Source organism: Uloborus diversus, chromosome 4 (genome assembly GCF_026930045.1).
Source record: "Uloborus diversus isolate 005 chromosome 4, Udiv.v.3.1, whole genome shotgun sequence".
Lineage (NCBI taxonomy): Eukaryota > Metazoa > Arthropoda > Arachnida > Araneae > Uloboridae > Uloborus > Uloborus diversus.
In genome coordinates, this window is record NC_072734.1 from 113,091,894 (window position 1) to 113,118,134 (window position 26,241).

Here is a 26,241-nt window from a genome sequence, read left to right on the forward strand (position 1 = left end):
CTCAACAATTGAATCCGAGGCTGTTGTGGCAAATGCCGACATAGCACAAAGTCACTACAACAGTAAAGCATACAAGCAAGGTGATATTTTTAGTTTTGATTCGGTCATACATTATTTAGCAATAGAATAAGCAAACACGTAAATATATTAATTAAAAATACGTTCTCACAAACTTTTTTTTTCCCTCCATGGGTGCCTAAGGGGGGGGGGCTATAGTGCAAGTAGCGCCATAGCGCCATCAAAACTTTAGAGGTTTTTTTTAATATATTAAATTAAATTTAAATTTAAATTATTTATTTTATTTGGTTTGATTCTGTTTATATTTTATTTATTTAGTTTGTGTGTTGTGTATGTCATTGACATAGCATACAACTTTTGTAATAAAATAATAATAAGAGCAATAATAATTAAAAATAAATAAAAAATATTATTTTTTTTGAATATTGAAAAATAAATAAAATTAATAAAAAGAGCTAAAAAATAAAAAATGGAAAGATGAGGGGTTTAGAAAAATTGTGTACATGGGGGGGGGGGATTTAAGCTATTGAATTTGGGGAAGATGGGCACCCCTGTTTTCCTCAACAAAACCCCTATTTACTTACTTTACTACTAACGCAAAATAAGGAACGAGAATGAAAAGAAATTTTTTCCAATGTCAAATCACAGATTTCCTTGAACTTAACACTGCTCCATGAAACTTTTAATTGCTAGACATAACAATTATATCATTAAGGTTTAAAAAAAAAGGAAAGAGCCGACAGCCTTTGGAGAATGGGCGAGAGGACACGTGAGGCACGCTGAGAAAACCAATTAAAAGCAGATGTTCAGAGATCACGACAACAGCATACCTCTATGACGCCATATACCAACCAGAATGAGTACACAAAGAAACGTCACGGGAAAAAACGAAACTATGATCTAACCTCTATCCTGCAGCGAGAATGTTTTTATCTCGTATTGGGCATTTATTTGAGGACGTTCGAATTCGAAACTATGCCATAGATATTAGGGTAACGTTTCTCTCTGGGCCGTGAGTGAGCTATATTTCAGTGGTTCTCAAACTGGGTGCCGTAAAAAGAGGCAAGGGGTGCCACGAAGTGTCCATGGTAATCATACGTACGTTAGGTGGGTGTGCCAAATAAGAACATGTATACCCATAAAGCTCTTTTTTTTTTTAAATCAAGCATTATAAAAATTCACTACATCGTATCTTCATCGTCATCATAAAGCCTGACAGATGATTAAGCATTTTCAAGTTTTTAGTTATCAGGCAACAATGTAGCAAAAGTTATTACAGAAGAGAGATGCCAAAACAATCTTATGTTGTGCAGTAGTCTTGAGTGTTGTTATCCCAAACGTTTCGACCGCATCTGCGGCGGTCATCTTCAGTGTTTACTTGGTCGAAGCTTCCAGGGAAACGTCATAGCAACTGATGCAGATTTGGAAGAGTGAAGACATTGAAAAGTACCAAGATCTATTTTAGCAGTTTCAAGCAGGTTAGTTGTTCAAGCAATGTTCAATATTCACGTAAAAGCGTTCCGTGATGTCATCTGGAGTGCCCAACAAGGGGAGTCATGGCGCAGACTGCGCCGTTGAAATTGGGGGGGGGGGGGGGTATTTTTTACTTGGGGGGGCTTCGCGGTATTTAGGGGAGTGCTCCTTTGTAGGGGGGGGGAACACAGACAAGAGAAAACTACAATCAGTGACTTTTTGGGTGTATCGGTTGGCTAATCAAAAAAGTGTTTTGAATATTTAATTTTTAATGACCACTCATTCAGTCTCACGTTTATTTTCTCCTGTTCACCCCAAACGAATCAAGTGACTTATTCCGTTATCCAGAGTATATTTTACAGTGTGATTGTGATTCCAATAATAACGACTCATTACGCCATCGATGTTATTTAGTCGCCAAATTAGAAAGACTTGAAAAAGTCATTCTATTTGAGATAATCACATCATAACAGTCCAAATAGAACGATTCCTGAATTGTATCCGAATAGTGGCGGATTTCCGTGAAAATCCGATCAAGTTATGCTGACATAGCTGCGTAATTAGAATTCCGTCAAGCGTGGAGTGGGGAAAAGTGTTCAGCTGCTAATAACAAAGACGTATAACGAGAGCAAACTGCGGTGGATTCTTTGAAAAACCAAAGGATTAAACACAAACAGAGAACCTTCACCTCGTTTCCTTTCCTGACACAGAAACAAGCATCCAAGCAAACAAACCTGCAGATGGTTATGAAACCCTGAAACGGGAACTATGTTTTTACTTAATGTGCGTTTACTAGTGAAATGATCCAACAATAATACCAAGTAAACAGGGACGTCCCGAACTACAATTTTTGGGATGGGGAACTCTTCAATTTATTGAATGAAACCCCAAATTTTACCGAATGATAAAATACAAACATGTACGAATAAATAAATCTATTTCGTAGCAACATAAGGTGAGGGGCCGTTAAAAAATAATTGATAATTTTTAGATAATTGAAAATATTAATTATTACAAAAAAGACGACTTTGTTACAAAGGGAGTCAATGTTGAATGACAGCACACCATGTTATAGACAAAAAATAGCACAGGTACACAGGTGAACAAAATAGCCCCAACATGCAATATTTATTGTTTCCAAATTTTCCGAATCTTCAGACAAAATTTTTCTTCTTTTATAAACAAGGCTGGTGGGAAATACTTTTTTATTTTTAAAAAGTCAGACAACAAGAAAAGGAATTAAGAGCTTTCTGCGAAGCTACGGGTGTTCCTGTTTGGCTGAGTTTCAAGAAATTTTATCGCATTTCTAAGTCATGATCTTTGCTATGAAACTACGGAAGAATAATTAGTGAAAGATTCTCGATGTGTCTAGGTAATCATCACAAAGTCACCCACATGAATCAAAGGTTCTGGGGGAAGAGTTGGATTCCCAACGCTTTGGATTCCCAACGCTTCTTTCTTGCTACGTCTCTGCACCAGGGTCCTAAACAAAAACTGGGTCATTTTTCAAGTGCAGCTCTCTGAATTCGGACGAATTTTTGAGCACCATATCGGTTGTGTAAAACTTCCAAGACATTTTTAGAACGTTGCAAAGAAACGCCGCTGGTACTAAAGACCCAATCTGGATAGACCTTCTTCCAAAGCAAGATTAACAGTCGTTAATTTTATTTAAGAATCTTCTACTGAAATGCGATAGAGTAGCATTTATGTCAGGCCCATTGCCAGGGGCCGCCGAGAGCCAAGACATGCCCTTGTCAGTTTGCGCCCCCCGCCCACAAGACTTATAAAACATTCGATTCTGAGCATAATCCCCCCCCCACACACACAAGGGCTGGCCCATACTTTCTGACACTAAGCTGACATGGCTTCGCATCAGCTCTGAGATGTGCTTGTGTGTGTGTGTGGTTAGGGGGGGGGAGATAACTAGAAACGTTTTCCTCAGAAATCATAACTTCCTTTAGATAGAAATTTCGAAATTTAAACGGCACAACGATAAAATTCAAACATTAAAAATCCCTCAAGGCACTTGACTTATTTCAGGAAGCAAATTCCTTTCATCGTAATTAGCAATGTTCGAAAAAAATCGCGGCATAAGGTAACTGTAGAATATGCAAAAAATAAAACGAATACATACGCAGTCTTTCTAAAGGAGTATGCTTTGCACGAGATAAAAGACAGAAAGAGAGGGGGAATGACGCTTACGTCATTGCCTTCTTTCTTCGCTCTACCCTTTTATTTACGTCACATGATACGATGACGTTCACGTATGATACATTTTTTTTTCCCTTACAACGAAATTCTTTGCAAATTGCAGTTAGAAGAGGGAAAAAAACAAGAAGGGAATTTGGAGCAAGACCTTCTGTGAACATATTGAGTATCCACATAGCGAAAACTGTTCATAACATGACGATAATAAACAAAATAAAATAATTCAGATCAATTGAACAATTAATTAGAAGGCTTCAGGGGTGCTTGGGTTAGCTAACATTATGTTGTATAAGTGACTAAAATGAGAATTGTAAAATGTGTACATATGTTTTCTTTTTCTAACCTATAAAAACTCTTCATCTGAATGATTTTTAATTTTTTTGCTCAATGTTTTAAATCATGCTTTTTTAAAACCTTTTAATCGAAGCATTTATATTTATACAGCATATATCCAATAGTTATGCAATCCTAAAAAAAATGCCACCACATGAGCAGGCGTCAAAATTACTAATCAAATGCAAGCAATAAAAGCAGCGCAGCGCCTCCCCCACCCCCACACCCCGTCAAAGGGCGAGGGCGACCCCCGTAAATGCTTCGGAGTAACCTCCCAGAACGAGATCGCCCCAAAATAAGATAGAAACTCCTCTCAAATTACTACTCTCACCCATAAAAAAATCAATGGCGCAGGCTGCGCCATGGACACTCCATCGAAGGGGCCCCTGAAAAAGTTAAAAATTTGTTCAGACGCTTGACAAACCTTGGAGTCGTTTGTATTAACGGACGTCCAAAATATAATCGGATTGACGAAGTTTCATTATTTTCAATTTGAAACAATATTTTAAATTACCTAAAACTAAATTTTTCATTGAAGAAATTTTTTTACAGAAAATACTCAACTGTATTTTAAAATAATTTTATTTTCTGCATTCCTCAATCTCTCCCCCGCCTCGGAATGCAGAAATTAATTTAAATTCATATTGGCATAATGCCAACACAACACAATAATATTTTATTGAATACCTCAAGGATACAAGTAATTTTGAATTAAAGTTCAAAGCTCTAGGTACTACGCTAAGGTGTCTGTCTCTCGGACAACGCGGAACCAAACATATCGCACACAAAAAATATTGACGGAAACCATTTTCTCTTTCTTTTCTTTTTGAATTAGAAATTACACTAATCAAAGCAAAATTTAGAAAAAATCTTACCTCGATGATTTCATTCAAGTCTCTGACGTACGTCTTCTCCGTGTCGACGATCTCCAAGACGACCCTGTCCGTGTGACTGAGATTGGGGTCGCACCACCGCGGCTTTCCGGCCGGCGGGCCGGACACTGCCGGACCGGATCCTCCGCCGTTCGACACCTCCCTCGACAGCCCTCCTCTCCCGGACGCGCTCTCTCCGTACCTGTTGTCGTCATCGTCGTCGTCATCCAACGACTCGATGCTCGCGAGATACGACTTCTTGACGTCCAGGCTGTTGCGAGGCAGAGAAGAGGACGACGAACTAGATGACGAGGACACAGAGCTGCTGCTGAGGGGACGTTTCTTTTCCTGTAAACAACATAAAACCCGTATTTTATGTCAAGTAGTTAACTCCCGATTATCGGCGGTCGGATTATCCGCGGGTATTTTCACATTTTTAAAAAAATTTTTTATACTTCCGACTGTACTATTGTTTGCTTTTGGATTTTATGTATACATTTTAAAAATTCAATGCTAATAGATGCAATGTACCAATGTTTTTAGTTGTAAATTAAATACAGTCAACTCTCGATAGCTCACAGTCCCAAGGGACCGGCTAAAACGTTCGAGTTATAGGAAGTTTCCACAACTGTCAAGAGTTTTGGCACCCAAGGATAACTTCGAGACAAAGGAATATTTGAGTTATAAGCTTCGAGTTATTAAGATCCGACTATATGTATAATTGTTATTGATTTTTTTTAGCTATTGTAAACACTAAGTACCGTTTTTTACCTATTATTCCGATTATCTGCGGTTTTCGCTAATCCGAGGCTACCGTGCCACACCATTCCGCGGATGATAATAGTTTACTGACAACCCATTAGATGGAAAAGCAAACATCCAGTTTACAGGCGGAAATGAACGCATCTATTATTAGTTTTCAGGGAGGCCAGCTTTTGCATGTGTATGCTAGCCATAAAATTAAAGAGAGTCACATTCAAATGAGCGGAACACGGGCATCAAATTTTTACTTTTCCCCCCTCATTGAGATAGACTCGACTTAAGAGGACGTTTGCTAATACCATATAGTCTGTGGGCAAACTGTAATTACAAATTTGGCAAAATATGGGCAAGTGCAAAGAAAAAAACCATTAGGTTAGGTCCACAAAATACTGAACCGATTATTTCAGAAAGGGTGTGAGACCTACGGGAATCCACTGGGATTTAACTATAAAACAAACATGGAACCAAGAAATGCATTCAGTTAGAAGTGATAGTGGATTTAAAGGAAACAAGTCTTCGAGTACTTTTTTGAATTGATTTATATATCTTAATACAATTTTTACAGAAAAGGGAAAGAACAGAAAATTTATTTGTGTGCCTGCACAGGAGAAGTTGCGATCAATCGAATTTTGAAAATATGATGTTTGGAATAAGTTTTAAAACAGCTAAAAACATGGTGTATTTGAGAAAGAATGCAAGGGTAAAGCCAAGAATTCACAATCTCATTCAAAAGATATATAAAACGGAGAAAGACATAGATAAACTGAGAATGAATAAATGTCGTTAAGTACCTGAACTAATTACAGGGCTAATCTTGGGTGAGGCTGAAAATAGAGAATGAGTTAAATGGAGAAGAAAAGAAAAATGAAGAAACATTAAGGAAACATTCAATAAATCCGTCCGTCATTTCTATCAAATTTGTTACTGGCTGTAGGAAATGTTACACATGGTTCGCACAAAAGTCTCTTGTGGTGACGATAGCTACATTTTGACGACATGAATCAATTTTGCGATTTTTTTTTTTTTTTTTTTTTTTTTTTTTTTTTTTTTGTGGTTTGAGACTTTACTTTAAAATAAGTAAATTGATTTACAAAAATAACTTAAATGTATCAACTAAACTAATTTCTTTAGTAGCATAGTTGTACTTCTCATTTCTGTTAACTAAAAGTTTTTAACTAAAAATTTCACAATTACAACATATCTCCTCATCTAAAAATTATGACCTACTATGGCCCAGCATAAAAACTTAGAAAACGTTGACCTAGTTGCATCTACTTCTTACAAATTTTGTTAAATTTGTTGGAAAGGTTATGAAATCTTGTTATTGTAGAATGGAATGGAGCTCAGGTTTAAAGTGATAGCTGTGTATGCGAGTGAAGAAGGAGCAAATGTTGAGAGCATGAAAAGGACCAAAAAGTTTAGGGGAAGTGACCGAAAATTTAAGATCCTTTGTTTTACGAATGATATTATCTTAAAGAAATTAATTAACCTCCAAAACTGATGAAAAGAAGACTGTTTTCCGTCGGTAATTTCTGAAACAATACCTAGGTATGCACACATATTTAAAAAAAATTATCAAAACAAATATGTGTAACTCAAACTTTTTGCAAAATGTATATTTCTTTCAAATAAATAGTTTTTCCTATGAACACACGTCTTTCTATCAATATAATTAGTTCTACAATGATTTTAAATAAGGAAAACTACTTTGGGCCTAAGTAACCCAAACGTAAGGATTACTTTGGGCCCAAATAAAAAACCCATTAAAAATGGTAATAATTTAAAGCAAAATGATCAGTATTCAAAAAATAAATTAAGAGAATTCTAGATGCGTAAAAAAGGTTTCCACAGTTTGGAAATATGAATACATAGTCATAAAATTGTTGAGAAAAAATGAGAAGATTTCTAAAATCTGGGCCGTGTTTACGGTATTGTATTCACTCACCTGAAAAGCAGTATCTGAATAGCTTCGCTTGTTGTAGATGCGCGTAGGACGATTGCCAGTTGTAGGAAGGGTCAAGGGTGGTAGGCGTTTCGGGGATTGATGACCACCGACTCCCTTCCCCCCCGGGGTCGCAAGGGGGAGGCGTGGTGCTCAACCCGTTGGTCGTCGCCGTCTGATGTTTACTGCTGTTGACGCCGTTCTCCACTGGGGCATTTTTGGCTACAATCATGTCGAACATATTCAACAGGGTTGATGATATGTCCACCGATGTACCTGTGAAAAGAAGAGAAATCGTCAGATTCAGAACAAAAACGTAATTGTTTAAACATCATGGTTTCAATGGAATCAGAATCCAATCAATTGCATCCAGAAATCCCGTCTCATACATAAGAGCCAACAAAATACAACAAATAGTGCATAGACAGAGATCAAAGGCAAGCACTATATGTCAACTTCCCTACATAAACAAGTCCAGGAAAGTCAATGGTGGTGGGGGGGGGGGGACTGCTTTTATTAGTTCATGAGATTCCAAGAAACCCCCCCCCCCCCATCAAGGGACTTAAAACACCATTCTCACTGTCGTTCAATCGTAAGTAAACAAGGAAGATTCTTCAATTTCATACGTGGAAAGAAACTGAAACTTATTCAAACATTTTTGCGCATTAAATAGAAAATTTAACTTCCACTCTAACACTAAGTACACACGAAGGACATAGTTCATAATAAATCTGCAATCCTTCAGACCACCATCAGCATCATCACGTCTCAAGGAAAGTATTTTCTACAGCAGGTTGCGCTACTTATGCAACGCGCGTGATACACATCACGATTCCGGAAGAACATTCAAAGTCATAAAGAATAAGAACATATTTATTGGAGGCTGACGTTATTTTTTGCGTTTTTACGAAGACTCATCTTTAGCAGTTTCTTCAAACATGCGAAAGTGAAACGCCGTTTTTGTCAAGTTCCATTATGTGTAGAACTTTGTGCAACATGAAGACATTAACTACGATAAAAGATAGTCACGCACTACGTCTATGGCTCTTATTTTTGTCATGGCTATCCATATTTTCATATTTATGTAAGTTCTTTCAAGAACTAAGGTATTTTTTATCCCTGTCTTCTCACCTGCGTACACATATACCAATGAAGATTTAAATTGGCAATACGGCTTATTACCAAAGGTTGGGGGGAACTCTCCCTTGTTGCGACCCTGGAAATTAATGCAACATGAGTGTAGGATTGATGAGTGGCACCGTGCATGAAATAATGCAAATGAAATAATGCAATGGATGTTCGCTACAAAATTGAGCCCCTGTCTAGAGTACCAAAATACTAAAGTAATTTCAATCTTAGTAAATTCACTGCAAAGCAAATGACTAGAATTTGGTTAGCGTGTCAGCAAGGTACAGAAGAAGAAAATTGTTATACACTTTCTGTTGAACTTGTAAACAAGCAAAATTCAGCAGCTACTGTTCGTTTTTCTAAGCCGAGACTTAGCGCCAATTTGCGCATGCGTCAGGTCTGCTGTGATTTTATCAAAATAGGGAGGGAAACCCGGAAGTAAAAGGTTCAAAATAACGTGTTCAAAGACAGCAAGTGCGAGCGATAAGTGCCCATCCTCAAGCTATTGCGCCATTTTGAAATGGAATCTGTCCTGAGTAGTGGTCTTTGCTTTCGAGAACGGACAGTACCCAGTGGTTGTTAGTACAAATTATGGAATGTAGAGGGTGAAAGTTTAAAAACTTTACTCTATGCTGAAATTCTAATGGCGATCATGTAAAACTGAAGTTGTTTCTTATATCCTGATAAAGTTTCGTGGACGTTGCGCAATTGAAATATCCAAGTAGAATCATAAGCCGCAATCTTTACTAATATAAAGCTGAAAGTCTGTTTGGATCTCTCTCTGTCAGGATCTCAGTGACGCGCATAGCGCCTAGACCGTTTGGCCGATTTTCATGAAATTTGATACAAAATTAGTTTGTAGCATGGGGGTGTGCAGCTCGAAGCAATTTTTCGAAAACTCGATTTTGTTCGTTTTCTATTCCAATTTTAAGAAAATTTTACCGATCAAATAATCACAACGTGGACAAATAAATTACAAAATTATCATAACGTGGAACCGTAACATGGGCGAGCAAATGAACATAGCAAATTGGCGAGAAATTCATCACCATTATTTGTAAATTACAAGCGAACCAAATGACCTTTTAATTTTCTACTACGGGCAAAGCCGTGCGGGTACCACTAGTAACAAAATAAAAGTACATGAACCTTCTGTTAAGACGTACTACGTACGTCAAGATGCTTTGTCACACAATCGCGAATGATATGCTGCACACGTCGGCAGGCAATTATCATAGAAATAAATACGACGTGCATGACATGTTTTTTAATTTTTATGTTTTCTTTGGTGAAAGAAAAAAAAAAGCTCCCAATTAACTCCCTTGCATGCAGTGTCGAACAAATACGAACAGCTTGGATGATTTTTATCTGCGATCCAACGGGATATTTTACAGTTGACACTGGTTTTCGCTTCTAACTTGAAGAAAACATGAAAAGAGTACGTAAAACGCCGAGAAAAAGAGAATTAGATCTCGCAAAATATAATTTTTGGGAACAGAGCAATGATATTTATTCAGTACTTTTGCGGGCAGAAATTTTGTAATTTCATAATACACATGCTATGTTAGTTAAAACACGGCAATAAAAGTTAAAACACGGCAAGCCTTAGTTGACATTCAAGCATTCAATTAATCGATTGTTTTCGGATATACGTACCTGCAGAGATAAGAGCTATTCGTGTCTAAATTAGATTTTACACTTAAATGATTACTGTACACTAAAATTCGGAGAAAAATAATAATTTTTCTGCAATTCCGAAACACATAACATTGCAAGGGCAAACTTCAAGTCTTATTCCAAACAAAAATGAAACTTTTATTCGTGTGTTTTACCTGTGTACTTTTAAAGATTAATTCAGGAATTTGAACTTTTGCTACAGCATCATAGCAGCAAAAAAGTGGCGAAGCATTCCAAATATGCCTTCTCCCCCCCTCCCCCCCAAAGCAACTCGTAATAAAATTTTCTTTTCCCGAAAGAAACAATACGAGTTAAAATCTCTCATGTGAGCATGAGCAAGAGAGGTGTTTTGGGGCAGTTGAAAAGAGCTTATCATCACCGGTCCCGCGTTTTTATCACAATGACTGACCATGACCTTCCCATTGCGGTTATTGTTTGGTAAAAGGCCCCAACTCATGCCCAGACATAATAAAAAATTCAGTTATCTGTATTCTTGCTCGAGCGTGTCATGTTTTGCACAATCAGATTCTTCAATCACTCTCATACAATCCAACTAAATTGCGGGGATTTTGTTTTATCTCTTTAGCAAGCAAATGACCCAGGAATTCTGTATAACCGTTAAAACCCAGTTTGAATGCAAATTAAAAGCAATTTTAGAACAGCATAGCATTGCTATTCAATTTGTTTCTTAACTGATTAATCCTTTTGTACACAAAGGAAAAATTTGTTTTTATCTTTGTCTTTACTTTAAGTAAGAATTGATTATTTTCCAATATCAGGGTTGCCAACTGCTCCGCATTTTGCAGAGTTGCTCCTCAAAAATAGCGAAACTCCGCAGCTCTGCAAAAAAGTTATTTTGCTCCGAATTTACCGCCAGAGCGTTTTCAAGCATGACGAAGTGTTAAAAGCTGTTTTTTTTTAAATTTTTCTGCCAGTGCTTAAAAGGGTTATCAATGCACAAAAACAATTTTAAATAAGTGATTTTAGTTGTTTTATTGAGTTTTATGCAAAATACCGAGTTGCTCCGCAAAATTTCAAATTGCTCCTCAAAATCACCACAGATGCTCCTCAAACTGTTTCTCCAAGGTTGGCAACCCTGCAATATTGGAATTTTTCAATACTGTCCAGTACTGGACATTGATGATTTGAAGCCCCATTTTTATAAAAGGCAGCCAATTCTTACCCGTCATAATGTCAAGTGATATTTTATAAACATATTTTCATTTTAAAATAATGCAATATTTCAACCAACAGGTGTAATGCCAAACTTCCAGCCCTCCCCCACCTCCAACCACCCCCTTTCTGATCCAGATAAAACTATATAGACCACACTATTACACCTTCAAGAAGCACTGTGGGAAAAATTTCTCCGAATCCACAACCAGCTTAAAATTTAGAAAAGTTGGTGGTTGAAATCAGGGTTGAGCTATTTAAATCAACCTGATTTAAATCGTGATAAAAATCATGATTTCCAAAGAAGAACATTTTAGAAATTTAGATGAATGAATTTAATGGGCATGAAGTTCATAGTATTTTTATTAGAAAAAAAATTCATAAACAAACAATTATTACAAAAAGAATGATGTTGTTGATGAATGAAATAAAATGAAACTGAAGAATAAAAAGAATTATTATAGCAATAAAATTAAAAAGAAAAGAACTTGCAAAGGATAATGAAACAAGATATTTCTTTTCTATGAAATTAATCATAATAAATTAGATTGGATATTTAACTGTTAGGAGTTAAGCTATTTTGTCATTCATTTAAAAAATGAATCATACAATCATTTTCAACTTCCATTCAATCAAAACAGTGAAACGAAAAAATAGACATCTTAATAAAAAGACAAGAATTCGAAAGAAAAAAAAGTCTACTTTGATGATTTTTGAAATTAAAACTCGATGACCCAAGTTAAGATATCGATTTTCTATTCCGAAAGTCGAAGCTGGATTCCAGCTTGGTACAAATTTAAGTGAATAAATTTTATGTTACAAAAAAATTAGTAAATAAAACAGAAATGACAGCTAAAATTGGCAATGTGTCCCGTTTACGGTTCTAGCTCACACGCCACCTCTTCATGGCACAACTATACCCTTCCCTATTCTGCCAAAATGAAGTAACATTGTCAAAGTCACGGCTCAACTTATCAGAGACACACTACACGTAAGCATAGAAAGCAGCCATCATTAAACTTTGGCAAATACTAATCGCGAATAATTTTTAAACTTCAGAAAAGGGCGTAAGAAATAACTGAACTTGAACGATTCTACAATTCCCCACTAACAGAAAGCATGACACATTTGCAGAGATAAGAATAAATTTGTTACAGCTAACTACCAGTCGAAAACGTTTCCCAGGTTGGCGTCACTGAAAGTCAACCAGCTACTGGACAAACATTATAACATGATAATTTCGCAATGAGAAGCAGAGCGCAAAGCGAAAGACAAAACTTGACTTCCAGCTCAAGAAGAGGAAGGCCACGAACCGATTAAACGAGACGAACAATAAACATATTATGTCTGAGACAACATATGTTTTACCTCTACTCTGTTTTCAAAACATAAAGAAGGAAGAAATTTCGTACCAGAACGATCTTTTAAACAATATATCTGTTAGAGATATTCAGACTTTTTATATGACACAGGCGCTTTGTCAACTGCTAGTATAAGAGATCTCTATAACGTCACTGTAAGCATTAAAATCTTTCAGCAATTGGAAAAACTTCCCTACTTGAGACAAATGTCACTTTAGCAAAACACACACAAATACAACGAGAAACAAAAGTCAAAAGGCAAGCTAATTTGATAATCTTTTAAAATACTAAAGCAATTCAAATGATACAAGATGCTTTAATTCGTGTATTAACATTAAATACTTTATTTCTTTGTAAACGCAACGCAGTTCAGTTTAAAAACACTTTCATGCTTTTTAGCAATGTTAAAACGTATAAAACAAATTTGGAAAGCTGTAATAACTTCTAGAGGTCTCCGCGGCTTCTTGGTAGACGCTTGGGATCATATGCCAGAGGTCGTGGGTTAGATTCCCAAGGTACCCTGGGTGCTATTTCCTCTTTGTGCTGTAAATATTTCTTGCATTGTCTTATCGGAAAATAAATAACAAAGTTCAACCTCTTGAGGCAATGGAACCCAATCTTTCGGTAGCAATTGAAGAAAATAATAGTAAATAATATTAACTATGGATATGGGTACGTAAACAGCAATATATTTTTTGAAGGTACTAATACTTCTATTAACCAGTGCAAAAAGGATTTTCTCAGCAGCAAGAGAGAAGGACTAAAAGTGGAACACAGCAAAAAAAAAAAAAAGTACCGAAAACATGCCCGACAAAGAAACACCGATAATTATAAAACTAATAAGAAAGGAAGAAAAATACATTTTAAAAAATCTGCATTTGTTTAAAATGTGTTCTCCCATAATAAGCCATTATGTTGCCAAAAAAAAAAATTAAAATAGCAAAAAATAATATTTGAAAAACGTCGATTTATTGCCTTAAACTCAGTCCAATCATGCTTACGCAGTTAGAGAAGCTAACAAGAGAGGAAAGTGCGATGTAAATTATTCTCTATAACGATTCCTATGATTTTTTTTCCCTCGCAAAAAGTAAATACATATAAGGTACGTTAATCAATCAATATATTACTTGCATAGATTAGTGCTTATAAAACAGTTGTAATAAACAAATAGTAGAAACATGACTCATGAGATAAAAAAAAAATCAAGTCATAAATATTACTTAATTTACAGTTTATATCTAAATAGCAGAGAAGGAATACAAGGAGAGCCAAATTGTTTGATTCGTTAGAAGAAAATTAAAACTGGGTACATCGAGCTCTAGAAATTTAATGGTGCCATTTACAGCTATTAAACAAAAGCTTCATGAATCGCCATTGAAAAGTAATTAACAGGAATTTAAGATACTTTTTGTTCGGACCCTTCATTAATACTAGCGGCTGTGAGATCCTTTCCAAGAAACTTTTTTTTCATTAATGTAAAAACAACGTTCCCCCAAATGCATAAAATCCCCTCTCCCATATTGCTTTTAACATAATTCAAAAAAGGTAATGTTTTCTACACTGATCCGTTTTTTTTTTATTTTAACCTAACTCGAAATTCATTAAAATTTCACAAAAATAAATAAACAAACAAATAAATATCAATAAATAAAAAAATAAACAAATCGATAAAAACCAAAGTTATATATGTTTTCAATTTTTCTTTTCTTTTTTTCTTTGCTTCATTTCTGTAATCAAAATGACAAAAAACAAGACACAATAAACTTTAAAAATATCCAACAATTAACGAGTTTCGTTTATGCAGCACATTTAAAGGGAGCTGAGGGAAGTCAGATCACGATTTTATTCGCTTGATTTTCAAATCAAAGCACACGCTACAATACGCTTACACGGAATTTCACTGAAATTGCAGTATGATAGAAAACATTCCGTCGTGCTTGTCTGCGCAGAAAGAATAAGGTTGAACCAAGTAGGGCACATCGAAGCACACATTATTCTAAGTGTAACGCACCGTAAAAATAACAAAAGTTCAGCTAAGAATGACACAATAAAATTTTGTAATGGAATCAATCAGCACCTCACGGATCTACGACGCTTAAAATCAGTGGCGGATTGGTTGAAAAAATCGGCCCTGGCATTAGGAGGTGTAGCGTCCTCATAGCTCTTATGGATATTAAATTTTACCTAACGATTGGGATATTACTTAAATATGAGGAAATTATTCTTAACAACCAAATATGTTTTATTTGAACAAAATTTAACAGATAGGAACACTTCTGCGCTTTAATGGTGAACAAATTAGTTAAACCTTTTTTTGGGGGAAAATTGTGATTGTAATTGTCCATTTAAGTAGTTTTATAATGCCCGGAACTTGATTGAATATTTCCTTAATGATAACACTGCTTGGCTAGTATGTCCTTTTCTGCAGTCATAACAGAAATAACTTGATTGCCCTGTAAATTACTGGGACTGTCATAAACATTCCCTGTTTTATACTGCCATATCCTGACGACACCCAGACTCGATGCGAGGTCAAAAACCTGGTGGAAGGGGTCGGGTACGAGTTTGGCCGCCCCTTAATATTTTTTCAAACGCATGTACCGACATAAAGAGAGAGAGAGAGAGTGGACTTAGTTTTCTGGCTTCTGGTAGTCATTAAAGTATTAGCAATATAAACTTAATGGAAAGATTAACATTGAGCCTGAAATAGGGGGGCCCGGGGCCTCTCCCCCGGAAAATTTTCGAAATTGTAGTCTTAAAAACTCAATATTAGACAATATTTAGTGATGTTAGGGGAGTGTAGGTTCAGAGTTTCTCCTGCTGCAGTTTTTCAGAAGTGGAAATCCAAAAACAGAATTTTAAATTATCTTCGAGTATACGGTACGACGAGCGGTTCCGAGAGCTCTCTGAAATTTTTTAAAATATATTAGCGCTGAAAACGCAGTTTTAGACGACCCTTGGTGATTTTAAGTCGAGATAGATTCCAAGGCTATCCACCAGAAAATTTTCAAATTGAAGTCTTAAAAGCCTTTTTTTGGTAAAGACTAGGACACCGGCAGTTACTCGAAAATTGAGTTCCAAAAACGAAATTTTTGCTGACCTTCAGTGATGTTAGGAAAAGGAGTTTTCAGGAGGCTCACCCCGGAAAATTTTCGAAATTGAAGCACTAAAAACGAGATTTAAAACGTTCTTCATTGATGATGCCGAGAGAGAGGAGGAGACGGGGCACTTTCCCAAAAGATTTTTGATACTGTTAATTTAAAAACACAGTTTTAAACCATCTTTAAGAATATTAAAAAAATGGAAGAGGTTCGAGTACTTTCTTCCAGCAAATTTTCGAAACTGGATGCTCCTTAATGGTATTTTAAAATTGCATATTTTTAAATAATTTTACGGGAAAAATATTTTGTCACTTTTATTCCAATTGTTAAAAAGAGGGTCGCCGAAAGCAAAAGCGGATCTGGGGAAAAAATGACAAAGGTCAATTTTTTCACAAGCCTCCTTTTACACCTTTCACTATTAGGATATTTTACCCTCTGCACGAGTTCAATTCCGAGCCGGGCCCCTATTCTCCAACTAAGCTGACATGACCTCACGTCGGCCCTTGTTGTAAGATGCATTTTATAGCAATTGTGAATTGTCATTTATAAATAAAAGCGTCCAAGAAACCAAAGGTATTTTAACTTTTTACGACCGCTAAGGTTTCCCTGTTTTTAATTTATTCATTTATTTTTATTACACCGCTAAAAATATATTGGCATCCCCAGAGCTCGACCTTTGGAGGCCTCTTTGTCTAATCACACAACTATGTATAAATCACTTATGTGCATTTATGAATCCCCTTTGGGCCCCCTCATAATCGTGATCAAGTAAATTCGTTACGGGCAGAATGATTAAAAATTTCCTTTTAAAGAAGTTTTTTCCAATTAATAAGTCATATTTTTCAAAAAATACATGTGATTTTCATATCGTTGCAATGCTATGCATAATTCTTTAAAAAATTTTGGGGCCCCTTAGGAACATGGGGCCCCAGGCCTAGGCCAAATCAACCTGTGTGGTAATCAAGCCCTGGGCAGCCCCATTTCAGAAATTCCCCCTCCCCCCCCCCCCTCTTGTGGGGACGGCCCTACCTCCCTCCACCCGCCAGCTTTAGCCCATACGTAAAGAGGAGCAGAAACTGTGTTTTGCGAATTTGCGTTATTCTAAACACATGCGCGCAAAATTTACATTTTGCTGTTTGTAGACAGGCCCGAAAGACTTTGCTGATAGTTGATCGGCCCCAAGCAATCCAAGCATGACCGGCCCACCGGGCAAATGCCCGGTTGCCCGCCGGCTGTATCCGCCACTGCTTAAAATACATAAGTTTCCAAATGCTTCATTTTTCAAAATTTAAAGCTCCTAAAAAACGTGCTACAATTTTTATTCCTAAAGCAAACAATATAGGAGACAGTAGAAGAATAATGCTCCACACACCTAAGGGCATAGCTACTCAAATTCACACAAAAAAAATCAATACTTATTTGATGAAGGGTTTTTTTTTCATTTCTAATAGGGCTGCGTAGGCGCCTTAGCCTTTTGCGGACATAGTATGATCCCCCGATATGGCATCCAGTCTTTCATGTGCCACCTTTAAAGCGCGGATGCCAATGGCACAGATAATTTTGACAACCAGTTTCCAACAGATGGTGGCACCTGAGTTCTCTTCAATGCGCAATTTCACTAGGAATTTCGTTCTTTTATGAAAAAAAAATCTGAAAGGAGGTTCAAAACGCAATATGCTCTACTTTTGAAAATTTTCTATTTTTATGCAGTTATGCGTTAAGAACCAAAAGGAGTAAAAATAAGCAGTTGCACATGCACACATACATTTGCATATAATCCGGACTGTAATACCTTGTACACTTGTAATAGTACCCCTTGAGCTATACGAAAATTTGTAAGGAATACGGAGCTGCGGTTACTACTAAAAATACACAAAATTATATATTGATAGTGCTAGAATTCAACTGTGACAAAAGTTTAAATAATATCATATGATCCAACATTGAAACAGATGTACTGCCATATTTTGTTACCCCCCAAACCCTCACATTGAACAGAATGTTTATTTTTGAAGAGGACCTTTTTCAAACATTTTTGTGGGAAGGCCTCGAAACTGTTAGTGATAGCCAAAAGAGAAATATTAACGCCTTTTTTTTTTTTTTTTTGTGGTCATTTGTGGTACATAAAACCTAAAAATTTAATTGAAATAAATATTAATTGATGTATTTCAGTTTATTCTAACGCAGCGTATTTACTTTGATTTTAATTTCAGATTTACAATCAATACAACCTTATAATGAATAAATAAGATATGAAGTTTCTCTTTTACTTTTTTTAGGTGGTGGGGGTGAGCTCATAGATGGATTTAAAAAGGGCACTGTTTCTCAGTGGTTTCATACGTTGCACAGCCATTGCTACAGGTGTTCAGAGGATAAAAATTGGCAACCCGTTTGCTCAAAAGAGTGGAAAACCGATTTTCATAACAGAAAGAATTTATTACAGGAAATTGTTTAATATCATATTTGGATAAGGGTGATAAAACAGAATTAAATTGTCCAAGACCGATGATAGAGATTAACTACATATCTTTACACTTCTCCTTGGTGTACTTTAATTTTATTTGTCTCCTCATTCAGAAAAACTAATATGAAGGATAGGACACTTAATCGTAAAAAAGAAACTACCATTACACTTTACAAGGTCTCGACAGTTTACAGGTGTTTAACCAGCCTCAAAAGTCGAGTATGATTAAAATCGAACTAGGTCACAACCAAATCAAACTAAGTGAATGAAGACATCCAGTAGTCCGGTTGTAAAAGACAATTTCTTTAACACACGAAAATGCTTCAAAAATACACAAGAAAAATAAAAAACCATAGATATCTTACATTCCGAGTTTTTTTCTTCAAGGAGAGTGTAATTGTATGACCGCGCAATTAATAAATAGGCACAATAAATTGAGATATTGATTATGCATCACGTTTTTATCATTTGCTCCAAAAGCACTTATTTTCGCCAGACGTAATTTTTGCGCTGATGAAGATGCGGTTGATTTCGCGAGTCGCTAATTTTAAATGAACAAAGAGAACTGAAAGCTGAAAAATCTACCAAGAAAAATATTTCACGAGGTTTAAATTTCCGCGATTAGATGAGTTCGGAAAAATCGCGCGAAAATTAAAGCCTCGCGGAAATACGTTCTTTTACAGTATATTAAAATTAATTCAGCACACTATTGACTTGTTTGGAAATTTTCGTGAGAAATGACCTCCTGTTCTGTCAAATTCTGAGTTTTACGAAAAACCCTTGGGTGATAGGAAAAAATGAAACTAATTTTCAAATTCAAAACGTAAAAATAATAGGAATCATCTAACGAAATTTTCAAAGTATCACACAACCGAAATTTTGCATTTTAGTTTTTTATTTTCATTGGATACCGCGCTATGCTGATCCAATTCATGGGGGCAAGTCCTCGTGCAGAGTTTTAACATTTAAATAAAAGGAATTAAAAACCCTTCCCTGGCTAATCTTGAATTTCAGCGAAATTAGAATTTTCAGTGCAATCTCAACCACATGCCAAGTCAAGCCGCAAACAATTTCTTCTCAAACGCACAGAATAACTATTTGAGAGACCACACAGACAGGTTACTAAAATTCAAATCTTACAGCACCGAACAAGGAAACCACAGACAAGCAAACACCAGTGGAGCACCGTTTATACGTTTGTCTTTTATACGTTTTTATCAATAATACGTTTCTTAAATTGGTCCATGCAGAGTCTAAACACAACACATTAACTTATACCTATTATATATGTTTCTTCATTTGTACTCTTTTTTTTTTCATACAGTACCAGGGGAACAAACTGTGCTTTTTGTATTCAATAGCAAAACAAATATTCTCAAAATGACAAATATTCAAACCAAAATAAAATTATAATAATTTATAAGAAATTTTTAGCAGGAAGAATGAAAGAAGACATTCATTTGAAGAATAAGAGCGACTTTATGTTGTTAGGAATCTCAAAGATAAATGCAACTACGTTCTCGACGGAAAAGTTGCAACTACAACTTTTTCCGTCGAGAACGAAAATAAAAAGTCAGGGGGAAAATTCAGGGGCAAGGGACTCTATTTTTGGAGCAATACACGTGAGCCGCATGTGTTGCATCCTCTACTATTATTACGCTGGGAAATCTTGTTAAAGTTGTATCTAATATTCTTTACAGCTGCTGGCGATAAAACAAATTTAAAGGAAAAAGGATGCCGGAATGCAAACAAGATAAGCAGATTCTTAAGATTTAAAATGACTTCAAAATAATTATAAGTATAATGGTTAAAAAAAAAGAAGTAAAGTTACGTGAAGATGCACGTGTATATTATTTCACAAAGGTGTTTTTTTTTTTTTTGGAGACAACGACAGAAAACGTTGGAGATTTTTCGAAAAAATCGGTTTATTCTGTTTTTTTAATACGCATTGCTTTAATGAGTTCACGAGAGTAGCGTTATTGCTCAGTAGGTTAGAGCGTCGTGCTAAAAACGCGATAAGTTCGATCTCACTATTGGTTTTGTCGTTGCTAAATGACTATTTCAAAACTGGAATAATTTTGATTCAAATTTCCAAGAATATTCGAAAATCATAGCAGGTTTACTAGGGGGAAAATACATTTATTTTATCATGGTAAATCGTAGTATGTAGGATTAATATTTAATAAAATTTCATAAGTTTGGCTTTTTTTTTTTTTACCGGCATCGGAGAAAAATAAGCAAACAATTCAAATTATTTTCAAAAAAATCGGATTTTGAATTACCGCTATCAAACGCGAATGCTTCGCATGGATCAGTTATTAAAACTTAATTGAATTGATAATATTACTCGAACGAAACGTCTTTTTTACTCCCCACCTGAAATATAATACAACCCAAATTCAAAGTAATAGAATACTTCTCACTTTTTGGAAAAAAAAAGTTGATTCTAACCAAATATAAATGCAAATTAGGTATTTAAATGAGCGTGCCACCTTTCTTAGACCTTGAAGTGTGCATTTCATTTCAAATATACTCAATTAAAAATAATCTTTGACAAAATAATCCACAAGTTTATAGTGATGAAGGTTTACATTGAGTCATAAAATTAAGAACATTCCAATTAAAGGGGGGGGAGGGGACACTTTCAAAAGAAACAATATCAAAACTAGAATGCGTCATTTTTTGCTGGATTCAATGCTTTAATCCTTTCACACACGGATTCGACCACCTGTTTTATATTAATCGTTTCTGACACAGTTTCCATACTCTTCAATGCGGCAACGAGCTCAAATTTGTTGGCGGGCACCAGGTCTTGAACCACTTTCTTTAGATTTGACGGCACCACAAATTCTTGATCGTATTGAGATTGGAAGAGTTGCTTGAACAGTTTAATACAGAGATTCCTCTTTCTCTTTAAAATCTAAGAGTCGATTTAGAGACATGACACGGAATAGAATCATGCTGAAAGATAAAATGTGTCATTAAATGTGTAACTGCCGTGCCTCAGATGAAGAAGCATGCAGTATTATTGATAAACAGCGGGAAGTCACGCATTATTTTAAGATATACATAATTTTCCGATTCCAGCTGCCCTCATGCACCCACAAACCAAAAAGGGTATGTTAAATTGGAGAGAACGTCTTACAAAAGATTTCTCATACGCTTTTCTCTTCAAATGTCAAACCCTGACCACCTTTTTTTGTTCACAAATATTTCAAAAAAAAAAAAAATCACTGAATATAATACATTTTCAACCTTGTTGTCCCTGTATGAGCTTCTCTTTGCTCCAGGAGAGTTGTGCCACGTTTCCGTTTCATGTTCCTTGGTCTCACTTCGTAGATCCACAATTAAAACTGCAGTTTAGCAACCGTCCAAGTGCAGTTAGCGTGGACAAGATAACTATACATTCTTTCCAACACTTAAGGACGCAACAAGCAATTTTCAACTATTATTTTGGACGATTTACTTTAATTTTGGGCTCATCTCTGCCAGGTGTAACAAATTTTCTACCTCGTTCACTTCAATTACTTTTTAGGTGGTCTGTCCTTCTATATTCCTTTAAAATCTTACATATCACAGATTGTAAAACGTTCATTTGAATTGAGTTGGATAGTTTTATTCTAACTTTAAGAAATGATACAATATGTAACTTCATTTTTCCCCCCTTTTTATCACCTTGACGACCCATTTTGAGCAGTAAAAGGCTTTTAAAAGAGCGTAAAATTATCCGGGCGTCAAGCTCCATACTTGTGACAAACTATCGGTTATCAGGTATGCAACTATTTTCGCTACTTTTTAAATTCACATTGGATTAATAGATTATTCTAATTTTTTGACCCATTTAAAAAATATATTTTTCCAATGTGTTAATGATCCATAAGTTGTTAAAATAATATCTGAAAAGATGTTTAAATTGATTTACCCTTTCATGAATAACGAGTTTTACTCTATTCAATTTGCATGCGTTCATTTTTCCCGACTCAGGGACAAGTTTTGTTCAAACAGTTCTGATATTCTATTATTTTGAATTTAGGTTGTTTGGGTTGTATACCTCTGGAAATAATAACAAAAAATGTCCGTGCTTAAAGGGGAAGCACCAGTTTGTAGATAAAACAGTCGGTAACAAGTTCGCAACATTAAAATCCCCCAATTCAGTTAAACAGTACACGAGTTAAACGCCATACTCCCCCACATGCATACTCCCTCTCCCCCTAAAAAACCTTGAGAAAAACCTGGACGGTGTTGACCACACCAAGACCCCCACTGTTTGGTCGGTGCTCCTAAAAGCTGTCATCCAACAAAAGTGGTAGTTTTCCTTCAACATGTCTTATTTCAGAAGATAAAGCCTACAAGCTTTTCCGCCCTAACACCAATACAGACGTCCTCCCACCCCCTTTCAAAAATAAACTTAAACGACCAGGGAGCTTTCAACGGTAGGTGAAACATTCACGCATGGAAGTCTCAAGAGGGGATTGTTGGCTCCAGGTGTACCTTCCAAGACAATCTGATGCACCTTTCTCTGTGGACGGTCATAACGGGGAACAGCCCTCGCGGGGTAACTCCTGATGTTGATGCCTCCAAGAATTCCAAGAATGTTCCAAAGTTCCAGTTCGGAGTGAATGGAGTGAAAGACAAGTAAAAGAATGCGAGGGACGACTTTGGGGAATCAGCAATGAATAGGATTCAATAGAATCCAAACAAGTTACCACGTTCAAGAAAAGTCTGATCGTTGCTGTGCTGCTGATGTGGATGCTGCTCCAGCGTTTCTACAGTTATTACATTCATTTCTAACGAATATTTATATGAAAATCAGTAATTGTGAAACAACCTTAGATTTTAACAAATTTCTTTTCCGCATACCATTTGTATAAAGTATAAATCCTTTGTATACCACAGCACAATCCAGCTCACAATAAACAAAGCAGCAACTCAAAATGGCATTCAAAAGATAGCTGCCTGCCATCATTTGAATGCCATTTTGAGTTTCTGTTTTGTTTATTGTGAGCTGATTGCGCTGTGGTATACAAAGGATTTAGCAGTTATAATCAGGATATAACTTAGGGGCTTTCCAAAGTGGGAGCCGAAAGGAGAGGAGAGGGATGCCGCAAAGTGTCCATGATATCAATTGTATTTATAGACTGGCAAGGGCATATCAAACTCAAAATGGAGGAAGCATGTCCGAAAATTAAGTGATTATGGAGGAAACTCAATCCCCCTCCCCTTCGGTTTTGGAAATTTACAAGTATGAATTTGTGTATGCATTTTGTTGTTTTTCTCTAATAAATGCATGGAAGTATGTTTGCTGAACAATGTTTTGGGTTAAAGGGAAACGTTTTTGGCTCTGTGTTAACTTACGTTACCTTCGTAGCACTATTGAGACGGCGACTCCACAAAACACTTTTAACTTTCCCTTTTCAGTGAGCTCTTAAATAAGAAATGCACACTTTAAAAATCAGACCTTAAGTTACTGGAGCAGAACTCATAGATAGGTTAAAAAAAATTGAAGTATCTATAAAAAAGAAAAACTTTATATTGGTTTTACTATGAATATTTTTTATTTTGAAAGGAAATACCTGCCTTTCAATGTTCCCTTCTGGATACGCCCATGTCGACTGGGGAGCCGTGAGAAAATTCTAATTCTTCAAAGGGTGCCGCGAATCTGAAAAGTTTGGGAACCACTGATTATAACCAGGGCCGGCTCTAGTAGTTTTGCCGCCCTAGGCGATATTGACAAGTGCCGCCCCCTCCCCCATTGACTAATAATGATAATATAAAATAATGATATGTTAATAAAATAAAAATAATAGTAAAAGTGCTTAAAATTAAAGTGAGTTTCTAGTTAAATTCCAAACCGGGTTTTGCGTATCCCCCCCCCCCCCCAAGCATTGGTCACACTTTAAGTTATCTCTTCTAGCTCTAAACTAGTGCATCTTACAGCACTGAAAAATATATTTATCTTTTCAAAAAATGTTTAAATCACGCACTTTTCCACCTCTAAAATTAAATTCCGAACTATGGCACACATATCCAAACACTGGTACACACTTTGTTTTTTTGTTTTTTTTAAAGCATTGAGGCTATCTTATAGCGCTGAAACAGATATTGCTTTAAAAAAAAAAAATGTTTCAACTTCGAAATTTGCCGCCTACCCCATGAGCTGGGCCTGATTATAGCTATACTAATTTTAATGGGGATACTCTCCGAAAGTTTTGCGCCCATCTCATCGAATATCATTGGAATTGTATCACAGTTGAATATGAATCAAAAACAGACTAATTACTTTTCCCAAACTTTTGTACCTTCTACTTGGTTACTACATCTGAGTCGAATTTTCTTATTATTAATAGAAATATATAAATTACTATATAAGGAAGAAAAATTTCGTCCTCTTCCCGGTCGCTGAGTTTAAGCTCGCTCTTACAATCTCATACTTCCGTCATCTATACATATAATAAAATAAGATGTTTGTGGTGTGTGTGTGTGTGGCGCAGATCCCGGGAAAACGGTAAGGCCTAGAAAGATGAAATTTGGTATACAGGTGTAGTTTTTGCTGAAGTTGTGCACCTCGGGCTTCGATTTTTGATATTTTAACTAGGAAAAAAGTTATTTAATGTTTTATGCGTTTTTTTGCACTTTTTCGTACTTTTTACCTCACAGACCCCGAACCAATCGCACCACATAAATATTTTTTGTACTATAGTGTAGGAAATTTACTTTTAAATAGGATGAATGAAAAAATTCTGAAGATAGAGCAATTTTTATATTTTTCATAAATTTTTGAAAAAACCTTTATTTTGAATTTTTTTCTGGGTTTAGTTTTTTTCGAAACCCATCCTGCAAAAAGTATTGAGCCCTCAATTCCAAAATTTTAGTTGGTAATAGTAAAAACATTCCGCCCCCTTCAAAAGAAAAAAAGTTTTTAAAAATACGCAAAAGTTTTTTTATTACAATTTTTTAAATGCAGAACACGACGCGACCTGTAAGCATTGCCGGCTGAGTTCCGCACTTCCTAATCACGTGGCCTAACTGAAATCGTTTGCTTTCTCTTCACTTTTTTTTTTCCAACGTTCAAAGATTTCATATCTTTATTTTCCCCAACTTTTTTTTTTCTGGACGTTTTGCTATATTTATGGGTACTTAGAGCCGTTTTTTTTTTTTTTTTTTTTTTTTTTTTTTTTTTGCGTGCAATTTTAAGTAAATAAATAAAGCCCGCGGTATTTTGCATGATTTTTGTAGGGATTGGTGGTTAGGTTTAGTAGATACAGAAATATTAAGTGAGCAAAAAATGTTTTTTATTTTTTTTATTACATAGAAAAGGATTGTTAATTATTATCATAGGTAGATATGCATGGATCGTATAGATAGATAGAGAGAAAGAGGGACTATATATGGACAAATATAGAGGTGGATACAGTAGATGGACAGTAAGAAATGGAAGAATTTTAACGGGGGATCAATGACCCCCCCCCCCCCCACACACACAAAAACACACCCCATGACTTTGAAAAAACAATGCTTTCACATAAAAGTGGAAGTGCTTTTTTGTTATTTTCCGGCAAAATTTGCATGAAGAGTCCCTTTGCGCCTTCCAACCCCCCCCCCCCTTAAAAATATTACAAAGGACATAACAGGAGATAGATCTAGAAAATACTTTATTCAACACAAAATTTATTTAAGTAGCCGCCGAAGAAGCCAACGTTGGCGTAAAAAGGCGAATGATAATATTGAT

At 35.8% G+C, this 26,241-nt stretch overlaps 1 protein-coding gene across 1 annotated transcript in view; it reads right to left on the reverse strand.

Moving 5' to 3' along the window:
* The window catches only part of LOC129221601 (uncharacterized), a 122,176-nt gene that overhangs the window by 30,239 nt on the left and 65,696 nt on the right, over nucleotides 1–26,241 (reverse strand). The window contains exons 2-4 of the mRNA XM_054856120.1: nucleotides 7,716–7,884; nucleotides 7,612–7,678; nucleotides 4,908–5,252 (exon numbers count right to left, since the gene is read on the reverse strand). Of these exons, the coding sequence (XP_054712095.1) occupies nucleotides 4,908–5,252; nucleotides 7,612–7,678; nucleotides 7,716–7,884 (581 nt within the window). The remainder of the gene's footprint in view (nucleotides 1–4,907; nucleotides 5,253–7,611; nucleotides 7,679–7,715; nucleotides 7,885–26,241) is intronic.